This window comes from Carlito syrichta, unplaced genomic scaffold (assembly GCF_000164805.1).
Source record: "Carlito syrichta isolate Samal-C Ts95f unplaced genomic scaffold, Tarsius_syrichta-2.0.1 Scaffold95853, whole genome shotgun sequence".
Classification (NCBI taxonomy): domain Eukaryota; kingdom Metazoa; phylum Chordata; class Mammalia; order Primates; family Tarsiidae; genus Carlito; species Carlito syrichta.
Window position 1 is genome coordinate 156,492 of NW_007039949.1, and position 20,966 is coordinate 177,457.

General features: G+C 40.3%; 2 protein-coding genes across 8 annotated transcripts in view; one reads left to right on the forward strand and one right to left on the reverse strand.

Annotated features, from left to right (window-relative positions):
- RABEP1 (rabaptin, RAB GTPase binding effector protein 1) overlaps window positions 1–13,936 on the forward strand; it is a 116,726-nt gene extending 102,790 nt beyond the window's left edge. For all 3 annotated transcript variants that reach the window (XM_008061884.1, XM_008061890.1, XM_021714243.1), the window contains 6 exons: window positions 2,657–2,797; window positions 5,627–5,816; window positions 6,655–6,710; window positions 8,849–8,947; window positions 10,195–10,311; window positions 11,220–13,936. In XM_008061884.1, coding sequence (XP_008060075.1) covers window positions 2,657–2,797; window positions 5,627–5,816; window positions 6,655–6,710; window positions 8,849–8,947; window positions 10,195–10,311; window positions 11,220–11,321 — 705 coding nt within the window. In that variant the 3' untranslated portion in view covers window positions 11,322–13,936. The remainder of the gene's footprint in view (window positions 1–2,656; window positions 2,798–5,626; window positions 5,817–6,654; window positions 6,711–8,848; window positions 8,948–10,194; window positions 10,312–11,219) is intronic.
- Window positions 13,937–14,430: 494 nt separating this feature from the next.
- Window positions 14,431–20,966, reverse strand: part of NUP88 (nucleoporin 88) — a 33,118-nt gene continuing 26,582 nt past the window's right edge. For 4 of the 5 annotated variants that reach the window (XM_008061915.1, XM_021714250.1, XM_008061908.1 and 1 more), the window contains 8 exons: window positions 20,002–20,103; window positions 17,330–17,488; window positions 16,918–17,043; window positions 16,747–16,812; window positions 16,530–16,610; window positions 15,833–15,959; window positions 15,553–15,671; window positions 14,431–14,667 (listed from right to left, as the gene is read on the reverse strand). In XM_008061915.1, the coding sequence (XP_008060106.1) occupies window positions 14,604–14,667; window positions 15,553–15,671; window positions 15,833–15,959; window positions 16,530–16,610; window positions 16,747–16,812; window positions 16,918–17,043; window positions 17,330–17,488; window positions 20,002–20,103 (844 nt within the window). In that variant the 3' untranslated portion in view covers window positions 14,431–14,603. Of the gene's footprint in view, window positions 14,668–15,552; window positions 15,672–15,832; window positions 15,960–16,529; window positions 16,611–16,746; window positions 16,813–16,917; window positions 17,092–17,329; window positions 17,489–20,001; window positions 20,104–20,966 lie in introns of all 5 variants that reach the window. The other variant, XM_021714247.1, reaches the window with a different exon arrangement.

The window sequence follows — 20,966 nt, forward strand, 5'->3', positions numbered from 1 at the left end:
CGGGTCTCGAATCCGCGGGCTCAGGCATTCCACTCACTTCAGCCTCCCAAGGTGTGGGATTATAGGCTGAGCCACCGAGCCCGGTTCCCAATACTATTATTATATCCTTAAAATTTAACAAGTTTTTCCCTAAATGTCCTAGATTATTTTTTAATAGTGGTTTTTATTTGTATTTTTTCACCTTTTGATCCAGGAACCAACCAAGGATCACATACCGCATTTTGTTGTCATGTCACGTTAGTCTCTAAATTAAGCTAGAACAATCCTCTGCTTTTTCTTTTTTTTTAAGCGTCCAGGCCAGTTGCTTTGTAGAATGTTTTAGGCTAGTTGGCTAATAAAATGCCTTTGTCTGATTATCTCCTTATTATTTGATTCAGATTAGACATCTTGGTAAAAATACTACAGAGATGAAATTATTCAGTGGGAGGTTCATAACATCATGAGGCATGTTATTGTGGGTGGTTCCATTATTGGTGATGTTAAGTTTAAGCACTTGGTTATGGTGGGGACAAAATAGCTTCAGAATGACAACATCAATATCGCTACCAACAGCAAACCTACCAAGTTTAGCATTTCTTTTTAGTTCTCTCTGCCCTTGGAATGTATCCCGGGTAAGGGTTTATTTACAGTTGGGCACTGCGTTCAAAAGTTGATTTTTTTTATCTCTGTGGTTGTATTATCAATTTTTTATAGTTGGCTTCATTTGTTTCTGTTTGTATTATATTTTAAGATTTAGTGTTTTTTGATTTACATTTTTGAATATGCAACATGGTTCATAAATCAAAAAGTATAAATAATGTGTAGATACTCAGATCTACTTCCATTCCCTATCCTTTTCACCCTATTTTCATGTATTCCCATATATAATCACTTTAAATTATCTCTTTTTTTTGTCTTTACAAAAATTAGCAAATATAATTCTCCTCTCCCTTCTTTCATATCCAAAAGGTAGTGGGTTGCTAATATTTTGTTGTAAATGGGTTGAAAGTGATCATAAAACAGCTGATTTTTAGTCTTGAAGAAAATAAGAGCCAGTAGAGTTTAACAAAAGTTTATGAATGACCTTGACTGCCTGCCTGCAGCCAGGATCAGGATGTGGTTCAGTCATCGCCTCCTTTGGGAAATGTTTTTCTGTTTTTTTACTTTGAGTCTGAGACTCACTTTGTTGCCCAGGCTGGATTGCAGTGGCACACTCATGGTTATTGCAGCCTTGACCTGCTGGGCTTAGGTGATCCTTCCATCAAGTGACTGGAACTACAGGCACATGCTACCACGCCCGGCTGATTTTTTAAAAAAAATTTTGTAGAGATGTGATCTCGCCAAGTTGCTCAGTCAGGCTGGTCTCGAATCCCTGGACTCAGACAATCCTCTCACCTGAAGTTCCCAAAGTGCTGGGATTGCAGGCCTGAGCCACTGTGACCCCTGGGAAATGTTCTTTAACCTTTTCCCTGATTTCCTCCCACTAATTAGTTACCCCTTTGTCCTTTTATCATGGTGATTCAGTCTGTGTTGTAGCACTTCATGGTACTGTAGGGTGGATTTTGGTTTACTTGTCTTTCTCCTCTACTGGACTATGAGCTTCTTGAGGGCAAAGTCTTGATCTTTTATCACTGTATTTCCTATTGGCAGCAAAACACCTAGCATAGAGTAGTAGCTGCAAAATAAATGTTGGATGAGTGAGTAATCTGTATTTAGGCATACCCTTAAGGTAAATGACTTAGTGTTAAAATTTAGCAGCAGTGACATACTTTTGCAGAACTTTATCTTATACTCAGGTCTGCTAGAATAACTTTCATTGATACAAATTAATATAAAATACCTAAAATTGTTTCACACATCAGCAAGCAGAAGAAGTGAGAGCATGTCCCATTTCATGAATAAGCTTCTGAAGTGCCTTGTGTTTCCTGAGCATAGATCCTCTTGATGACTTCTGGTAGTTGGGGCTGCTGATTCTGAGCTTGAACAGATCCATGTATGATGAAAAATGAAGATACTGCTTTTTGTTTCTATGTTCTATTGAATGCATGCCATGAGGAAACAGTGGTCTTAGAATACATGCTTTATCTGATATAGGTCTTGAGTGTGTCTGCCACCTTATTTTTATTTTTATTTTTTGAGTCAGAGTCTCACTCTGTTGCCCAGGCTAGAGTGCAGTGGCACATTCATGGCCATTGCAGCCTTGACCTGCTGGGCTCAGGTGAACCTTCCAAGTAGCTGGAACCACAGGCATGTGCCACCACACCCAGCTAATTTTTTATTTATTGTAGAGACGAGGTCTCGCCAGGTTGCCCAGGCTGGTCTCAAACCCCTGGACTCAGGCAGTTATCTCACTTCTACCTCCCAAAGTGCTGGGATAACAGGCATGAGCCACCACGCCCGGCTTTTGTCAGCCACTTTCATTGAGCTAGAGATCCTGGTCCTTCTCTAGTCTGGGGAGAATGATCTCAGGCATGTGCTTTATTGCCTGTCCCTTTGTTGAATATGTGTAAAGGCTGCTAATAAAAAAAATCAGGATTGTTTTTGTAAGTCTAGCAGAACTCTATTACATACCCCTCCATCCCCCAGCCCTCATTTAGTTTGATGTTTTTCTTTGGTATCGCTATCTCTAGACCGGATTTACCTTTCTGGCTGTGATTAGTATCTATTTCTATTTTAGGCAGTGCTGATGCAGTCACGGGAACAGGTTTCAGAAGAGCTGGTGAGGTTACAGAAAGATAATGACAGTCTCCAGGGAAAGCATAGCTTGCATGTGTCATTACAGCAAGCAGAAGACTTCATCCTCCCGGACACTATGGAGGTAACTTATTTTCCATGTGATCAAAAATGTAAACAAGCACATTTTCCGAAATAGTTATACTTTTTTAAAAACAGCTTTATTGAGGTATAACTCATATACCAAACAAGTCGACATTTTAAAGTGTACAATTCACTGGTTTTTATTATACTCACAGATATGTGCAGCTATCATCACAATCAATTTTATAACAGTTTTGTCATCTCAAAAAGTAACCCCTGGCTGGGTACAGTGGCTCACGACTATAATCCCAGAACTTTGGGAGGCTGAGGTGAGAGGATTACCTGAGCCCACAGGTTTGAGACCAGCCTGGGCAACTTGGTGAGATATCATCTCTACAATAAATCAAAAAATTAGCCGGGCGTGGTAGTGGGCGCCTGTAGTTCCAGCTACTTGGAAGGCTGAAGCGGAAGGATCACCTGAGTCCAGCAGGTCTAGACTGCGGTGGCCGTGAGCGTCCTACTGCACTCCAGCCTGGGTGACAGAGTGAGACTCCCAACTAAAAAAAAAAATAATAACCCCTTACCCTCTAGCTGTCTATCACTCCTATTCCTCCTCCCTCCCAGCCTTAAGCAACTAACTACTAATATACTTTCTATCTATAGATTTCTCTATTCTGAACTTTCATATGAATAAAATTACACAATATGTTGTCTTTTGTGTCTGACTTCTTTCACTTAGCATAATGTTTTCAAGGTCTATAAATTATTCTTGTGAGACCAGATTGAGAATACACCCCAAACTGAATGTTTGAAAGGGTCACCAAGATGGTTACTTGTGATGTTTGTTTTTGTATCTAGCATTTAAAAGGTATACTCACCATCTTTCTGTCCATAAAGATGATAATTTTCGTCACTTACATTCTTCTGTGATTGGGTGAATCTGGGCTACAAAACTGGTTTTCCAGAGACATTCATAATTCTCTTAATAATTTTATCTAAACTTTATACCTAAGTTTTTTTGTTTGTTTGTTTTGGTTTTTTTATATTTTTATTTTTGCGTCAAGGTCTCATTCTTTCACTCAGGCTGGGATGAGGTGGTATAATCATGGCTCACCACAGCTTCAACTTCCTGGGCTCAGGCAATTCTTCTGCTTCAGCCTCTTGAGTAGCTGCGACTACAGGTATACGCCACTATGCTTGGCTAAATTTTTTTGTAGAGATGAAGTCTCACTGTGTTGCCTAGGCTGGTCTCCAATTCCTGGGTTCAGGTAGCTCTCCCACCTTGACCACCTCAAGTGCTGGGATTACAGGCCTGAGCCATTGTGCTCAGCCTCTTTTGTTTTTTTTAAAGAAGAAAATTATGATTGTTAAAAATTATTTCAAAATTATACATTACAGACAAATTTATAATTTTGTAAGTAAGCATTTCGCCTGATTTTACCCTGCAGATTCAGCCTCTACAATTTGGACCTCATTTTTTTTTTCCTATATACATATTAACTTGGCTGTGTTTTACTTGTATTTGCTTATTTAAAAGACTCAGTTGCCACTGAGAGTGGTGGTTCTTGCCTGTAATCCCAGCACTTTGGGAGGCAGAGGTAAGAGGATTGCCTGAGCTTAGGGGTTTGAGACCAGCCTGGGCAACTTGGTTAGACCGCATCTCTACAATAAATCAAAAAATTAGCCGGCCATGGTGGTGCATGCCTGTAGTTCCAGTTACTTGGAAGACTGAGGTGGAAGGATCACCTGAGCCCAGGAGGTCAAGGCTGCGGTGGCCTTGAGTGTACTACTGCACTCCAGCCTGGATGACAAAGTGAGACTTCGACTCAAAAGAAAAAAGACTCAATGGCCTATCTTGCCCTTAGCTCCTTGCTCTCTCCTACCCTCCTCCAACTTGTTATCATTTTAGCTCAGGTTACTGGCACTCTTGGGAGAGCCCTTCATTTCTGAACTGGTGATCATTCTCATCAAAAGAAGGTATTGGGAGGCTGTCTACTTTTGCTGTCAGCTTAAAATCACTATTCTACCTCTGGTAGACTTTTCTCTTTGGGCAGGAAAGAATAGTCTCTTTCATATTCTCCAGAGACTTCCTATTCCTAGATTTAAGAATGCTTGGCAGATGTAGTCAGTCTATCCTGGAAGTCTTGATTCTTATACCTGCCTCAGTAATATATCTTATGAAATTTTTCTTGTGTTTGTTTTTTTTTTAACTTCTGTTGTTTAATTTTTATGCATCTGTTATCTAAGAATCCTGGTTTTTACTTTAGAGTTGCATTAGGGTATTATTGGAAGGATTTCTAAAAGAAGATAGAACTAAAATTTGGGGGGAAAATAAGATGATATTTAAACTGAATTTGTTACAGAAAAACAATGACCACCTTAGAAAACCATTTTTGCCATTATACCTCTGACCTAATATAGTACTTTGTTTTTGGTATATGTTCAGTAAATGTTTGAATGAATGAATAAGTGAATAAGTAAATACATTTTATCCTCTTCGTTTACACTTACTTCTGAGTTTCAGTCTTTTTTATCTTCATTTCTGAACTCATCCCAAATTTCTGCAAATATTGCCAAAGGCTCCTAAGCTATTGATCCTAGCGAATCTCATATTGTAAGTCACTTAACTTTTTTATTTTTCTGCTTATGAAACCATTTTGAGGGAAAAATATGTAGTTCACAGCACACATTTTGGCTGGAAGTGTCTTCCTTTAAAATACTGAATGTTAACCTGCCATTGGCACCTGCCCTTGAAGCCCTAAGTGAGTTAATGTTCAGAGTCTTAATTTTTGAACTCTTTAAAACATCTGGTTGTAGAAAATCTTTAGCTTTTTTCCCTTATTTCCTTTCACTCTCACAAACCCTGTAATCATTTGCTTTTTGAATCCAGGCACTGCGGGAGTTGGTTTTAAAATACCGCGAGGACATCATTAATGTGCGGACAGCAGCAGACCACATGGAAGAAAAACTGAAGGCTGAGATACTTTTCCTAAAAGAGCAGATTCAAGCAGAACAGTGTTTAAAAGAAAACCTTGAAGAAACTCTGCAGCTAGAAATTGAAAACTGCAAGGAGGAAATAGGTGAAGATAAAAATAATGTAGTTTGGAATTGGAGTCACTAAGACTTTAATGATTGCAAGGAGTGTGGAACACAGAAAAATATAGGAAAGAATTTAGTAAGGACTTAGTCCATTTTTTCAGATATTTTGATCTATTCAGTAATTAAGAGTAAAAATACCGGCAGGGCGTGATGGCTCAAGTCTGTAATCCCAGCACTTTGTGAGGCAGAGGTGAGAGGATTGCCTGATCTCAGGGGTTCGAGACCAGCCTGAACAACATGGTGAGACCTCGTCTCTACAATAAATAAAAAAATTAGCTGGGTGTGGTGGCACATGCCTGTTGTTCCAGCTACTTGGAAGGCTGAGGTGGAAGGATCACCTGAACCCAGTAGGTTAAGGCTATGGTGGCCGTGAGCATCCCACTGCACTCCAGCCTGGGTGACAGAGTGAATTCTGACTCAAAGAAACCACAGAAACTCACTGTCTTTTAAGGAGCTCTGTGGCCTGTCTTTGGCAGTTACTCGTTGATAAGAGACTCATTATTTGAACCCAGACCCAGGGGAAACACGCTTTGATGGATGGTATATACTTACAGAGCTTTGATTGTTAACATCTGGTACTCTTTTCCCCCAACAGAGTGAGATGTAGATTCTTGATCTAGAGGTAATTTATGACACAATATCCTTTCATGTGAAACTCTACCTTTATCTGAGCTTGATTATGAATGTAGATTGGTTGGGGATAATTTAGAGCAAGTTCCTCCACTCATGTTCAGTATATATTTGAATGCTTTGGGGGTGTTTTAAGAAAAAAATTTAAATGAAAAATTTAAATTAATGCTAATACTTTTTTCCTTGTAGCTTCCATTTCCAGCCTAAAAGCTGAATTAGAAAGAATAAAAGTAGAAAAAGTACAGGTGAGTCATTAGTTTCAAACTAATTCTGTCAGCAACCAGTTGTTATTTACTGATTCTTACTTGCTAGACCCAAGGAGTAAATGATAGTTAAGGCCTGGTCCCTGCCTTTAAGGAACTTCCATCTAGTTGGAAAAATACGGTGTGGTAAGGGTGTGACGATGACGGCATTAATTCAGTCTGCTATGTGTTATACAGTATATGAACTGGAGGGGGTATAGAAAAGGCTGACATGTAACTGTAGCCTGGAGTTTCCAGTTTAGTGGGACAACAGGCAAGGCATGGTAATGGCATGATTTATGCATAAAACTGCAGTAGATACATGTACAAGACCTTTTACAAACAGGAGATGCTGTTTCCTGGCTGGAAATCAACTCCTTTGGTAATGACTCCATTCAGCTCCCTGGCCTCATTATTCCTTGACTCATCCCACTCTCCCTTTCCACACTCTGGGCTGCATGTTGCCCCACACTGATATCTCTCTGCAGCCTACCATTCCTTAGCCACAATCTGCCATCTTTCTGGCTTTAATCCTGCAGGCTTGTCCATCTGAGTACTTCACTGAGACCTTTAGTTCCTTGAACTTTTCCTTTTCTCCTGGTGTGACCAGCTCCCCTGTGGCTGGCTTCCTAGCTTTTGGCTGCATCTTCCATGCCTTGTCTCTTCACCTTGTCTCCCACCACACCTGCGAGGCCCCTGAATCCTTGTCCTTCTGCTGCCCTCACTACTCCCCAACCCTGGACTAGTCTTGTTATCCCAAGCTATTGATGCCACATTGGTGGTCCTGCCTGCTCATGCTGTCAGATGAGCCTCCAGTGCTCCTCAGGCAGCCTTTCATGTGTCCTGAGTTGTGTCTCTTCCATTCCTCACAGTGGCTGTTTCAGGGTTACCTCACTCCAGCCCCTCACTCTCAGCAGATGCTGACCTCACTCTTCAGTCATCAGGCAGGGCTTCCATCATCTCTGGGCTCCTCAATCGTTTTCTCCTACTTTTATTCCCAGCCTTCTCTCCTTTCTTCAGAGAAAATGATGACCTGTTTTGACCAGTGTATCACTGCATAGGTGCTTAGATGGGTCCCTTACATCTTCTTGTCCCCTCAGTTATTTCCTCATGGTCCTGGCCCTTGAACTTCTACCTCTTAATTGGTCTTTTCCATTATGCATGAACATGCTCAGGTTTCTCCTATTCAGAGAGAAAAAGTTTCTCTTTGGATTGCACTTCTCTCTCAAGCTACTACTCTTCTTCCCTTTATTGCTCCACTGACTGACCTCCCAGTCACTCCTATGCCCCCTGCAGTCTGCCTCCTGACCCACTCTGCTCCTGAGATTGCACCAGCAGAAATTACCAGTGCTCTAAACATGTTTCATCTTTTCCACTCCCATGGCCACTATTTGGGTTCAGACTTCACTTTTCACCTGCTTACTGTAACAGCCTAATGTGTCCCTGACTCCAAAATGTACCCCCTTCTGATTCATCTCCATATTGAAGTCAGAATGATCTTTAAAAATTATAAACATGACTGTGTTCTAGTCTGGTTGAAAACCCTCCAGTGGTTCCCTTTAGATACCAGATCAAGTCTCTGTTCCTTAGTCCATTCAGAGTTCTCCTGGCTCATACTGCCTCTGTAGTCCCCAGAACTCTGTGCTGTAGGCAGACAGAACTCACCACTATCATGAATGCATTTTTTAATGCATGCCATCTATTCCTTCTTTTAGAGTATCTCTCTCCGCCTTCTAGCCCTTACCACACTTTTCCTTTCCCCGTAAATTATTTCGTCTTGTAAGAGTCAAATATCATCAATAACTTTTATAAATTTTCTGGCAGAATTAAATGCTTCTTCCTCCATGTTTACATGCCATAGTTATTTACATGTCTGTTTTCCTGATTTCTTCATCTTGAGGCTTTAGAATACAGTAGGTGCCTAATAAATGGTTAGTGAAAAAATAGGTCTGGAAGGATAAGTAGAGGGTCCACAGAGATGAAAGGATGAGAAAAGCATTCCAAGCATGGCCAAGGTCTACAGCCTAGGAGGACCTAAGAGTAAGGGCATAATTCTCCAGGCTGCAGGCTGTTCTAGGCAGTGTGCTGTGGACTACAGGAAGCCTCCGCGAGTTTCAGCTTTTTCCTTTATAATTTCACAGTTGGAGTCCACATTAAAAGAGAAATCTCAACAGTATGAGAGTCTTCAGGAGATAAAGATCACTTTGGAAGAACAGTTAAAGAAAGAGACTGCTGCTAAGGTGATATTTTTGTTGGTCATTTAATTTAAAAAAGCAAGGTTAAGAATGTAAGATCACATCTTGTTTTTAAAAAAAATCAACTTTGCTGCTTTGAGGTGTCACTTTTTGAAAAGTTGGCAAGACTGTGAGCTTGCAAAAAGAAAAAATAAGTGACTTAATCTATTAAGAGTTGGATTAGGCCAAGAGCGGTGGCCCATGCCTGTAATCCCAGCATTTTGGGAGGTTAAGGTGGGAAGGTTGCTTGAACCCAGGAGTTTGAGACCAGCCTGGGTAAATAGTGAGACCTTGTCTCTACAAAAAAAAAAAAAAATTAGCTTGGCGTGGTGGTGTGCACCTGTAGTCCCAGCTACTCAGGAGGCTGAGGCTGTGGTGAGTCATGATCATGCCACTGCACTCTAGCTTGGGCAAGAGTGAGACTCTTCCTCAAAATAAATAAATAAATAAATAAATAAATAAATAAATAGTTGGGCTAAATCTTCATTCTGTTCCATGACAATCATGCATTTGATTAAAAACAAAACGAAAAACTTTACTCTCAGTCTGCCCACTCTGACTATAAAAGGCCATTGACCCAGCCTATGCACTGTCCAGTTAAAAGCACTCCTAGTGTGTCAAATCCTAAGAAAGACTGTATCAAGTCAGCTTTGCTGTCTAAATTTTTATAGTAACAATGCATATGGCTAGCTGTGGGGAAAGTTTTCCTAGAAACAGTCTTCATGAGCTATGTGATCAGATCTTAAGTGCAGAAACAGTGATGGTGTTGTTCAAATAGCCACCTGTTTTTGGAAAGACTCTCACAGGTCCTGATGGTTTTCTGTAAAAAAGATTGGCGATAGCTGGGGCTGCCTGGTACATATTCACTGAGACATTTCCTGGTGGGTGCTTGACTGCTGTGTTTGTCAGAGGAAATTCCCGAGTTTCTATCTCTGTTGCTTTGACAGCTACTGATCTTAGCAGCTGTATTTTGATGATTAATCACTGTCACCAGCTGCAGGGGATCGGCAGCACTTGAATTTATTTCTTCTTCTGGCTCTCATACCCAATTCATTTTAGGACCTAGAGCAAGTAGCCTAGCCAGCTTGTACCCTTACTCTACAGACAAGGAGAGATCAGTAGGATATAGGAGTATAATGGATACTCTATCTTTGTGCTCTAGTAGTAGGTAACTACAAGTTCCTAGATTTCCTAAGCTATTCTGACCTTTGGCTCTTTGGCATTAATCCTCATTCAAAACTTGTATTTTTTAGGCTGCTGTTGAGCAACTAATGTTTGAAGAGAAGAACAAAGCTCAAAGATTACAGACAGAATTAGATGTCAGTGAGCAAGTCCAGAGAGATTTTGTAAAGCTTTCTCAGACCCTTCAGGTGAGGCATTTGGGAAACCGCTACATAGAGCACTAAGGCAGTTTTGGGGGGAGAGGTCCTTGCCATTCCCCGACGTGACCACTGACAGTAGCAAGAGTTTTAGAGGTCATGGCTGCATCTGCTTCCACCCCAATTGTCTGCCTTGTCATTCAAGCCAGAAACTTGATGTATTCTTCAGACCTCGCCCCTTTTTTCCTTTTCTGTGTACCTTGCCTATTTGTTTAACTGCTTTGTAGTTTATTTTTATTTTTATTTTTATTTTTAGATTGGAAAATATAGTTTATTTAAAAAGTCCTTGAGTCACTTCCCCAAGGTAGGGGAGGGGACCAAAGCTAGGAAAACATGGTGGCCATAGCTCAAAGAGCCACGTGGCCAGACCAGAGCTTAGCAAAGCAATGGCCTGCTTTGTAGTTTAAAGACACCCACAGCGTGGTGTTCCTCCTGGTAAGCCTTCTTGTCTCATCTCAACTCCTTTTTCCAAGGCCCAACTTAGGGTTGCCCTCCCCATGGATCCATGGAACCCTCTCCCGGTAGGTCCTGAGGTGGGCTAAAGTGCCTCCCTCCCTCTGTCATGCTCCCTGGCACTCTGAGAATGCCTATGGTGACATTTAGTATACTATGCTAAACTCTCTGAATGCTTCTTTTTCCCAACTGAACTGTGGATTCTTAAGGGTCAGGAGTCAGATCTCATTTATCTCTATAATCCCAGCACTTCACACTTTGCAGTGTGTGTTACACAGCAGCTTTTGGGAGTTGTTTTTTGAATCAAATGTTCTTGTTGCCTTCCTTCTTTGAAGCGACTACTTCGCTCATGAGTTGATTTGCTGCATCTCAACTAAACCAATCAAAGTAAGTTCAGAAAATCTGGGCAGGAACCACCTGCACTTATCTCACCATTTTTTCTCCAGGTGCAGTTAGAGCGGATCCGACAAGCAGACTCATTGGAGAGAATCCGGGCAATTCTGAATGATACCAAACTGACAGACATTAACCAGCTCCCTGAGACATGACATCCTGATAGCAGGATTCTAGCCTGCACTTTGGGTTTTTAATTCATCTTTAGAGCAAACATTAATTATTATTTAACTCTTAACTGAAGAAAACAGAAGTCACAACAAAAGGAAGACTGAAGAAATGCTTACTTCTAGTGGGAGAAGATGTGCAGCACAGGAACAGCAAACAGCCCGGGTGATTTGCAGCAGAGATCTTTTAAATGGGAACACTAGCAAGACTCTGAACTTGATTCCAACAGGTGTGGGATCAGATTGGGTGATGGAATAAGTGTTGTTTCCTTGCCTGCTTTCTCCAGCACATAGATTTTTGGAACACATTTCCCTCCCCTAAAGCAACATCCCAGTAGTGTTTGGAATTACATTTTCTGTTCATAGATATTGGAAGAGAAAATTTTCTTTTTCTGTTGTCTAGAGCTCATCAGTAACAGTATTCAGCTAGCAGACAGAGTTGTAGTATGCTGTATGAATATTTTATATTAAAATATGAAGGTTTGAGAGCAGGCCATTGGCTACTGACTGTATTTCCCTCACTCAATGCATTTTTTTTCCTTTTACCATTTTATCTTGCATTGGAGGACCTTAAATGCTACTAAAACTTTACCTGAGAACTATAGGACTGTGGCAGACAAAACCAATTCAAGAACTGAATTAATTATGAGGATTTGAAAACTTGGTTGGGCTATATACAGTATATTGGAAGTTGAGGTTAAAGAAAAGCACAAGAAACTTTGGAAGCACTTTTTCTGCATACCTAGATGATCTTCATGGGCCAAGTACCAGGCTAAACCATCTACTCTTTTGAAGTGTTCGAGTTTAGTTATTGGATCAGTGAAAAACAAATATTAATAAAACAAGCTTTGTCTGACAACTTTTAGTATACATTTATAAATCTGCTTATTTTTAACTTGGATCAGTGGATTTGAATACTATTTGTTTCAGATGTGTCAAATACAAAAATGGTGGTAATTAGGTTGACATAATTTGTCTTTTTCTTTTAAAATGTACACCTGGAATGTAAGTGACAATGCTTATGGTAAAGTTAGGGAGAAGCCAGTTAGTATGTTGATCAGTTTAGAAGTTTGCTTTGTCATTTTACAAGAGGTCAGATTACTTTTCTATTGAGAAGAAAGCCTTAACGAAACAGGTCTTTGCCATAGTTTTACGAAATGTTGCAGAAAGCACAAAGAATGGATTCATTTTTCACTCTATCGCTGCTGCAGTACTGTCCCAGGAATAGCCAGTGGAAGCCCACACTGTTTAAGTCATCATCCAAATAGTTCAGAAGTAAAGTTGTTGCTTTCAAATAGTTTTTGTGATTAGTTACATTAACAGTGGGGTGCCTGAAGGAATTAGTGAACTAAGTAGGTTGTTTGGTTCACTTAAAGCCACCGTCAACTTAGTTTAAAGTGAATTGTCGTTGTTATAAATTAAGTCATAATGGACTTGCCCTCAAGATCTTTACTTCTGTCTTCCATAGGACAAATGATAAGGACTACATACATCATCCCTTGGGTTATTATTGTAGTCTTGCATTCATGATTATGAATTTAAAAATAAATACTAATTACGGAAATAGTGCTAAAGTCTTGTACGCATGAAACATTATTTTAATTGGTTTAAGTCCCTTTGTATAAAGTGCTTCGTGGTTTAGATAAAGGCAACATGTATCCTCATTGAGATAAAGGGAATTTTGATAATTGCAAAGAGCAATCAATTTAAATTATATAAGTTTAAGACTAGTCACTTGGGTAGGCCCCAAGCTAATATGTTAGCATTATAAATCAAGATGAGCAAGTCATGATCTCTCCAAACTTACTGAACTATAGGCTGCCAGTGTTCTGCTGAGACTGAGCACCTTACAAATAGCTTCCTCTAGAAGATGGTAGTGGGGCAGTAAAGTAATCATGATTAGGAAACTGTCAGTGGTCTCCACTGCAACAGATGCAAACTGTTGGACTCTACTTTATTAAGAAAAAATATCATAGAAAAACCAAGACTCTAGATTTTATTTAACAATCTATTTCTGGTAAGAAACATACCTACTGTGACAGTATCCAGGTAGGAAACAGTTTTTTAAACTGGGTTTTCTGTATAATTGGGAACAGATTTAGAAGGTGGGATTTCGCCCTTCTAGGCAAAAGAAAACCTCATTTGGGTTTCACAAGTGTTCCTGTGTTTATATTCAGTCTGTACACACATGTTCTCACGCATGTCTAACCTGACTTACCTCTTACCTGTAACATACCACATGGCTTTTAATTGGCAGTCACTCAGCCATTTCTAGGCAGGTATGGTATTACCTTTCAGAACTCATATTGGCAGGTATAAAGCTGAGGACAAAATCAAATATTGAATACCAAGCTCTCTTTCTCTTTGAGGTGCTAAACTTGCACCTTGTGCACACTCAGTAACAAATATCGAGACAAAGAGCACAGCCAAACTCAGCTCTGAAAGATAATACTGCCTGTGAGGAAGTGAGCCAGCAGTGGCCTTTGCAATTGTGGATCTTGAGCTCTGCTCTCAGCAGATTTCAGGTGTAACCATTTGTTAACTGTACTGAAGGTGTGTCCTTAAGAAGAAAGTGTTCAAATTAAAAAAGCTGCTGCCGAGTATACTGTGTGGTCTTTTCCTTTGGATCCTAGGGTTCTGTCCCTCTTCAGTCATATTTCTGGTGCTGCTCATGCCTATAATTCCAGCACTTTGGGAGGCGGAGGTGAGAGGATTGTCTTGAGCCCAGGAATTCAAGAACAGCCTAGGCTACATAGCAAACCCTTGTCTCTACAATAAGTTAAAAAATTAGCTGGACTTGGTGGTGCATTCCTGTGGTTCCAGCTACTTGGAAGGCTGAGGAAGAAGGATCACTTGAGCCCAGCAGGTTGAGGCTGTGGTAGCCATGATCATCCCACCGTACTACAGCCTGGGCAACAGAATGAGACTCCAACTCAAAAACAAAGACAAAACACAGTTCTTATTCTTGCTCAAATATGGAGAAAACTCATAAGGTTCAAGGAGATCTGGCAATGTACAGCTGAAAGTCTGTGTCTCCGATTAAAAAAAAAATCCCAAGCCCTTGCCGAATATAATTATAGACGAGTTATAAAGCACATTCCAATTTTTAAATAAAAGCATTTATTCAATAATTATACAACAAAGTATAAAAAAAGATGAACAACCACACCAAAGGCCATCCAAAATGCCTTTAGAAATTAGACAATGCTACCTGTTTGTTTTATACTATGGGTTTAAGCCTTCAGTGGTGTTAACTTCAGGTGTGAATCTTCAGAAGTTCACATGATTGCGGATATCATTGATTTGCTTCACCATTTCCCTTATGTGTTCACCCCTGTAAAATCATAAAGTTGTTTACTTTTGGAAATGCAGTGAATAAGCAAGCCATTAGTACGAATTCTTGAGAATTTAAACCAGTAATGTTGAAATGTATCAAAACTATTTTGCTCGTCTCTACAATAAATAAAAACTTAACAGCTTAAAGTTGCACATGGTTAGTAACTGTGCTCACTATTTAAGGCAGCAAATGATGGTGCAAGAACTGAAAATATTTTTGAACATACTCATTGTGAAATACAACTAAATCATGTTACAGGAAGGTCATCATTTTCAATCCTCCCACCATACTCATTTCTTAAGTCCCTGTCATATGGTTCTCATCCCAGTAATCACTTGACATGCAAATAAATACCAAGATTCAGGTTTTTTTTTTTTGAGTCGGAGTCTCCCTCTGTCACCCAGGCTGGAGTGCAGTAGCACGCTCATGGCCACCACAGCCTCGACCTTCTGGGCTCAGGCTATCCTTCCATCTCAGCCTTCCAAGTAACTGGAACTACAGGCATGTGCCACCATGCCTGGCTAATTTTTTGAATTATTGTAGAGATGAGGTCTTGCTAAGTTGCCCAGGCTGGTCTTGAACCCCTGGGCTCAGGCAATCCTTTCGCCTTGGCCTCCCAAAGTGCTAGGATTACAGGCTTGAGCCACCACACCTGGCCTAAGATTCAGGTTTTTAAATAAGACAGAGGCTGATTTTAGCATACTATAAAGGAAAAATTATCTCAGTAATAATCCTAGCCTCCCAAAGTGCTAGGATTACAGGCTTGAGCCACCACACCTGGCCTAAGATTCAGGTTTTTAAATAAGACAGACAGAGGCTGATTTTAGCATACTATAAAGGAAAAGTTATCTCAATAATAGTTGATTGGAAGCATTTACTTACTCCTCCTTCAGTATGGACTGAATGCATTTTCGCTGGTAGGCACTAAGGGTAATGGTGGGTTTTTGAAGACTAAGCACTTTCTCCAACTTTTGCTGTTGATAGTCTTTTTTCATAGTAACCTTAAGTATCAAACAGAACACATATTTTAGCTATGGTTTGCCACACATTTTCACCATGTTTATTTTAGTCAGTTCTTTTAACATTTTTATAGAATTATTTTCTGTAGAACAAATGCTTTTTAAAAAAGTTGCAAATTTAACCACCTTGAATCCATTCCTACCTGTTTGATGGCATTGTTCAAATGCCGAAGTTGGTCAGGTATCAGCTGTAATTCTTTCTTCATGTCTCGCTCACTATCAGAGAGGACTGGGAGCTGAGAGTGGAAACTGTGAAGTACTTTTTTCATCCTTGAGAAGACGTAAGTAATCACCTCAGTTTAAGATCTCTACTAACTCGGAGAAACACAATCACAAAGCTCATAATTCACGAATCTGGTGTCTGTGAAGAAAGCCTCATAGAAAGGGTTAGGAAAGAACATTGTCTTCCCTAACATACATGTCAGAAGAGAGGTAGGAGAGGTCAGTTCTGCAGGTAAGTGGGCAACTGCTAAGGCCCATTTTCTTTTCCTTTTTTGAGTTGGAGTCTCACTGTCGCCCAGGCTGGAATGCAGTGGCATAATCACGGCTCACTGCAGCGTCGACCTAGGCTCAGGTGATTTTTCTGCCTCGGTCTCCCAAGTAGCTGGGACTACAGGCGCATGCCACCATGCCCAGTTAATTTTTATTTTTTGGTAGATCCTAGGTCTTACTACGTTGCCTGGCCAGGCTGGTCTTGAACTCCTGGGCTCAAGTGATCCTCCTGCCTCAGCCTCCCAAAGTGTTGGGATTACAGGCATAAGCCACTGTGCCTGGCCCCCATTTTCTTAATATCACTGTTAGTACCTGAGTAGGGAACTAAATGTTACACAGCACACTGACCTGTTCATGATATCTTCTTGTTTTTCCTTGGCTTCCTCATATTTGTCAGCCAAGCGCTCAGCCATTTCCCGCAGACTTTTCCTAAAGGCATAAGAAACAAGACTCTTGGGGTCCACCTTAATGGTGAAGCCAACTGATGTGGTTCAGCATCTTAGAATGAGATACAGTTCCAATCTTACTGACCTATTGTCTTCTTCTCCCTGGTGTTGCCACTTACCTCTCCTCTCGACAATAATTGAGATCTTCTAGTTGTTTCTTTTTTTGGTCACATAATAATTTGACCCTGCAAGAAAACGAAAAAGAGTTTAATCAGAAACCAGGTCAGGGGTATTATACAGCATTAGCTACCAGCCAGGGACTAATGGTTCATGGATATAGGACATCATACCTCCGCTGAATCTCCTCCTTTGCCAGGTCCTGTTTAAGGATGTACTGTTCTCTGAACACCTGAGTGGCTCTGCTGATGAGCTGAAGACATTCTTCAGGAGGAGGAGCTATATCCTTTTCGGATGATCTTAAAAACAAAGTTTCTACCATTATTTTTCTTAGCTGAGTAAAACAACCGAAAATAGACTCAAGTCACGGCTGTTTTTTTTTTTTCCTTTTATTCCTGTTTCTTTCTCAGGTGCCACTTTTCTCCCTCTGTTCACTAGCTGATTAAATATTCCCTATGTTTCTTCCAACTTCACCATAGTAAAAAGTTGTTTAATGTGAAACAGCTGAGGACTGAAAGGATGTGCAGTAATTATGAAGACAGAAGAGAACCCATTTTTAAAACTGCTATACTCAAGCTTCCATACTTCAGAAATGCTGGATTGGCAACACTACGCTGCAAAATACTTCTAATATGCTTTTCAAAGGAATCTGGAGTTTCAGCCAGGATTCGGAGGGGAGACTCTGCCACTTCAACATCTTCTCGGGTACAAAGCAGGGGAGGAGATGCTGGATGGACTGTACTTCTGTAAAATAAATAGATAAATCAGCTAATCAATCGAAGTCTACCATACAGTGATTTGCTGTATTAGAGGAAAGCATAAACACATTTATCCAAAACTTTCAGAAAGTAAAAAACTGTAACTTCTGTTACAGTGCAAGAATGCATGTTTCCTACCTTGCAAGGTCGCTTTGGGAAGCTATATCCTTATTCTACCAACATTGCCATTTGTCAGAGTATTTTAGACTGCCACTTCAAATTCTTTTTGAAAAAACCAAGGCAGCACAAAATATGAATCCATCATGGACTTTTGCAAGTCTCTCTTGAGAGCCAGTTTATAAACCAGAGCCACAAGGATAAATAACTTCTTAGGGGTAGTTTAGGTTTGGTCAAAACCAATATCAAGCTAGATAACTATATATACCATATTTGGTTCTATATAATTTGATTTCCAAAAATTACATCCATTCAAGTGCAAATATTAAAAGATGCAGTTTTAGAAAGAGACTGAAATATCTCACAAACTTTGGCAATACGGTAGGTGACTTCCTTTGAAGGCAACAATTCAAATGTAGACAAGTTTGTTAAACAATAACATTACTTTATAGACAATTTATATTTCAGGGAGTTGGCAGAAACATGATTTGAAGGTATCCAGATGGGAATTCATATTTTTACTGTGAAGTAACCTAGTGTGACTAAGTTGTATTTACTAATAGAAGTAAGGGATTTTAAAGAATACGCTGAGGCAACTAGCAAATAAGCAATTTTCCACAGTGATTTCATTATTTTTGTTTGGTCTTATGGAATTTTACTATATTTTAGTATAAGTAACACAAAATGGACATCCGAATTATTTTCCCTTCCAGTTTAACTTGTTCATCTTCAAAGACCATGGAAGATCCTCTAAGGACAGTAAACCAATGCCAGTCTTCTGAACAGGTGTCAGTGTGAAGAGGTGCATGCTCAGAACTGACACTAAGTGGGTGGGGGAGGTGTCTAGTGTTTGAAACTTCCATGACTTTGGGTTTTGGTACTCCTGTTCCTGCACTTACATAACTCAGAATGACCTTCCATGGCTGTTGGAAAAGGAAAATGGTGATTAGAGCTTAACATCTAAGTTCTTTATGGGGAACAAGGACTATCAGTTCAGCTTTATATCACTTTTCTTCTAACGTGTGCATATTCTAAGATGTCTCTCTGAAGCTTGCAGAGATGGAGAAATTGAAGAGTGTGAGTATGAACTTTTGAGTCAGTCACACTTGAATCTGTTATCGATGACTTCAACATTTATTTAATCTCTCAAGCCCTGTTTCCTCTTCTATAAAATGGGAGTAATACTTCCTTTCTTACAGAACTGTTCTGATGATTCCAAGAGGCAGTGCAGGTAAATGGCTTACTTCTGAGCTTGGCACACAAAACTTGATAATCATGAAGTCTAATTCATATCAATAATGGTGTTTGGGGCAGGATGTGGTGGCTCATGCTTGTAATCCTAGCGTTTTGGGAGGCCAACAAAAGAGAATCACTTGCCCCAAGAGTTCAATACCAGCCTAGGTAACACAGTGAGATCTTGTCTCTACAAAAAATTTTAAAAAGCTGGGTGTGGTGGTGTGTACCTGTAATCCCAGCTACTTGGGAGGCTGAGATGGGAAGACTGCCTAAGCTCAGGAAGTTGAGGTTACAGTAAGCTGTGAGAATGCCACTGAACTCTAGCCTAAGTGACAGAGTGAGACCTCAACTCCAAAAAAAATGGAGTTTGGTATTTTAGTAACTTTCCCCCCCACACTTTGAAGAATAGCTCTTGATTCTCAGGTAGTTGAAGGAGATGCCAGAAACCGTACCTAAAATGAAACCTTCCAGAAATGAGAGGAACAATAGAAATATCCACCCCTACTAGAAACTGACCTTCCATATGACCCAGCAATTCCCCTATTGGGAATATACCTGGAGGAACTCAAATCTTTCTACAAAAAAGATACCTGCACACGTATGTTTGTTGCAGCTCTATTCACAATAGCAAAAACATGGAACCAACCATGTTGCCCATCAAAGCTGGACTGGATTTAAAAAAACGTGGTACATATACACAATGGAATATTATGCAGCCATAAAGAAGGACAAATATATGGCCTTTGCAGCAAACTGGATGGATTTGGAGTCAATCATACTCAGTGATTTATCACAGAAACAAAGAACTGAGTTCCATATGTTCTCACTCATAAGGTGAGCTTGAACAATTATAATGCTATAAGAAAGCAATTGGCAGTAGCGGAAAACTGCTAGGGGAGGGAAGGGCATACCTCATCAACAAGGATAACTGCATGATCAGTGTTTGTATACCTAACCCTGAATTGTACCCCACATCTTTATAATAAATAAACAAATTAAAAAAAAAGAAATATCCATCCTTCTAACCCTTAAGTCAGAAGCCAAACCACATACATATAACTCCAAAGTAGTTACTGAGGACATTTTCCCAGCTTAGATTCTTTAGAATTACCAAGAGCTCTGTGGAGAATACAAAAAAGGACGTACAATAAAGGCCTTGTGAGGCATTCGTAGGTACTGGTGATGCAGATCATCGTGGGCCCCAGAATGTCGGAGACAATCCAGAATCCTCGAATTGGAGCTGACTGCCTGGAAAAACACAATCACTGTTAAGTTACAAAGCAGCAAATGCCGTGGAAACAAGAGCAAAGATATGATTGAGGTGCACAGCCTTCTCAGGCCTGGGCTGACAGTTGCCTGGGACACGTTGTTATCAGTGCAGTAACCTCAAAACTCGTAACTTGGAAACCTTTCATAGAGCTCTGCATTTAACAATCTAGAGCCCATTTGACTAAGTCACTCAGGAATCTACAGCCATACGGTGGTACTCACTGTAATCTCAGCAGTTACATGTTACACCAAAGTTCATTCTTTACATGTCTTTCTCCCCAATTTGCATGTAAGCCTTAAGTATCTGTGTGCCTAGCTCAGTGTCTAACAGATTAAGTGCTCAGAAATTATTAAATGAACAGAATTTCAGAGTCAGCCTCACATTTAACATTCAATGAAGCCCAACATCTATATCATCGGAGTTTGCTTAGTGTGCACAGCATGCATCTCCCTCTCAGTTGTCCTTCCTGCTTCACTAAAGAAACTGGAAACCGTGGCCCTTTGATGGGAACTGTCTTCTTGCCAACACGCTCCCTACCAGCCCTCATGCCCATCCCACCTTTACATCTACACCACAGCACAGTGCCTCTGAATACTGAAGTCACCTCTCACACCATCTGAAGATTGTGTCATCAACTGTTTTGTTTCAAAATCTCCCTATTGTTTCTTTCCCCTCTGTTTACAAACTCTTGTCTATTCCATTCAAAACACTCCCCATTATAATGTCCAGTTCCCCTTAACCTTTGTCTCCTTCTCTTTAGAACCAGTAGTGTTTCAACAATACTAGCTTCCCTTTCATAGCTCCCATTCCTTTTTTTGGGGGGGGGGGGGGGGGGGGGGGT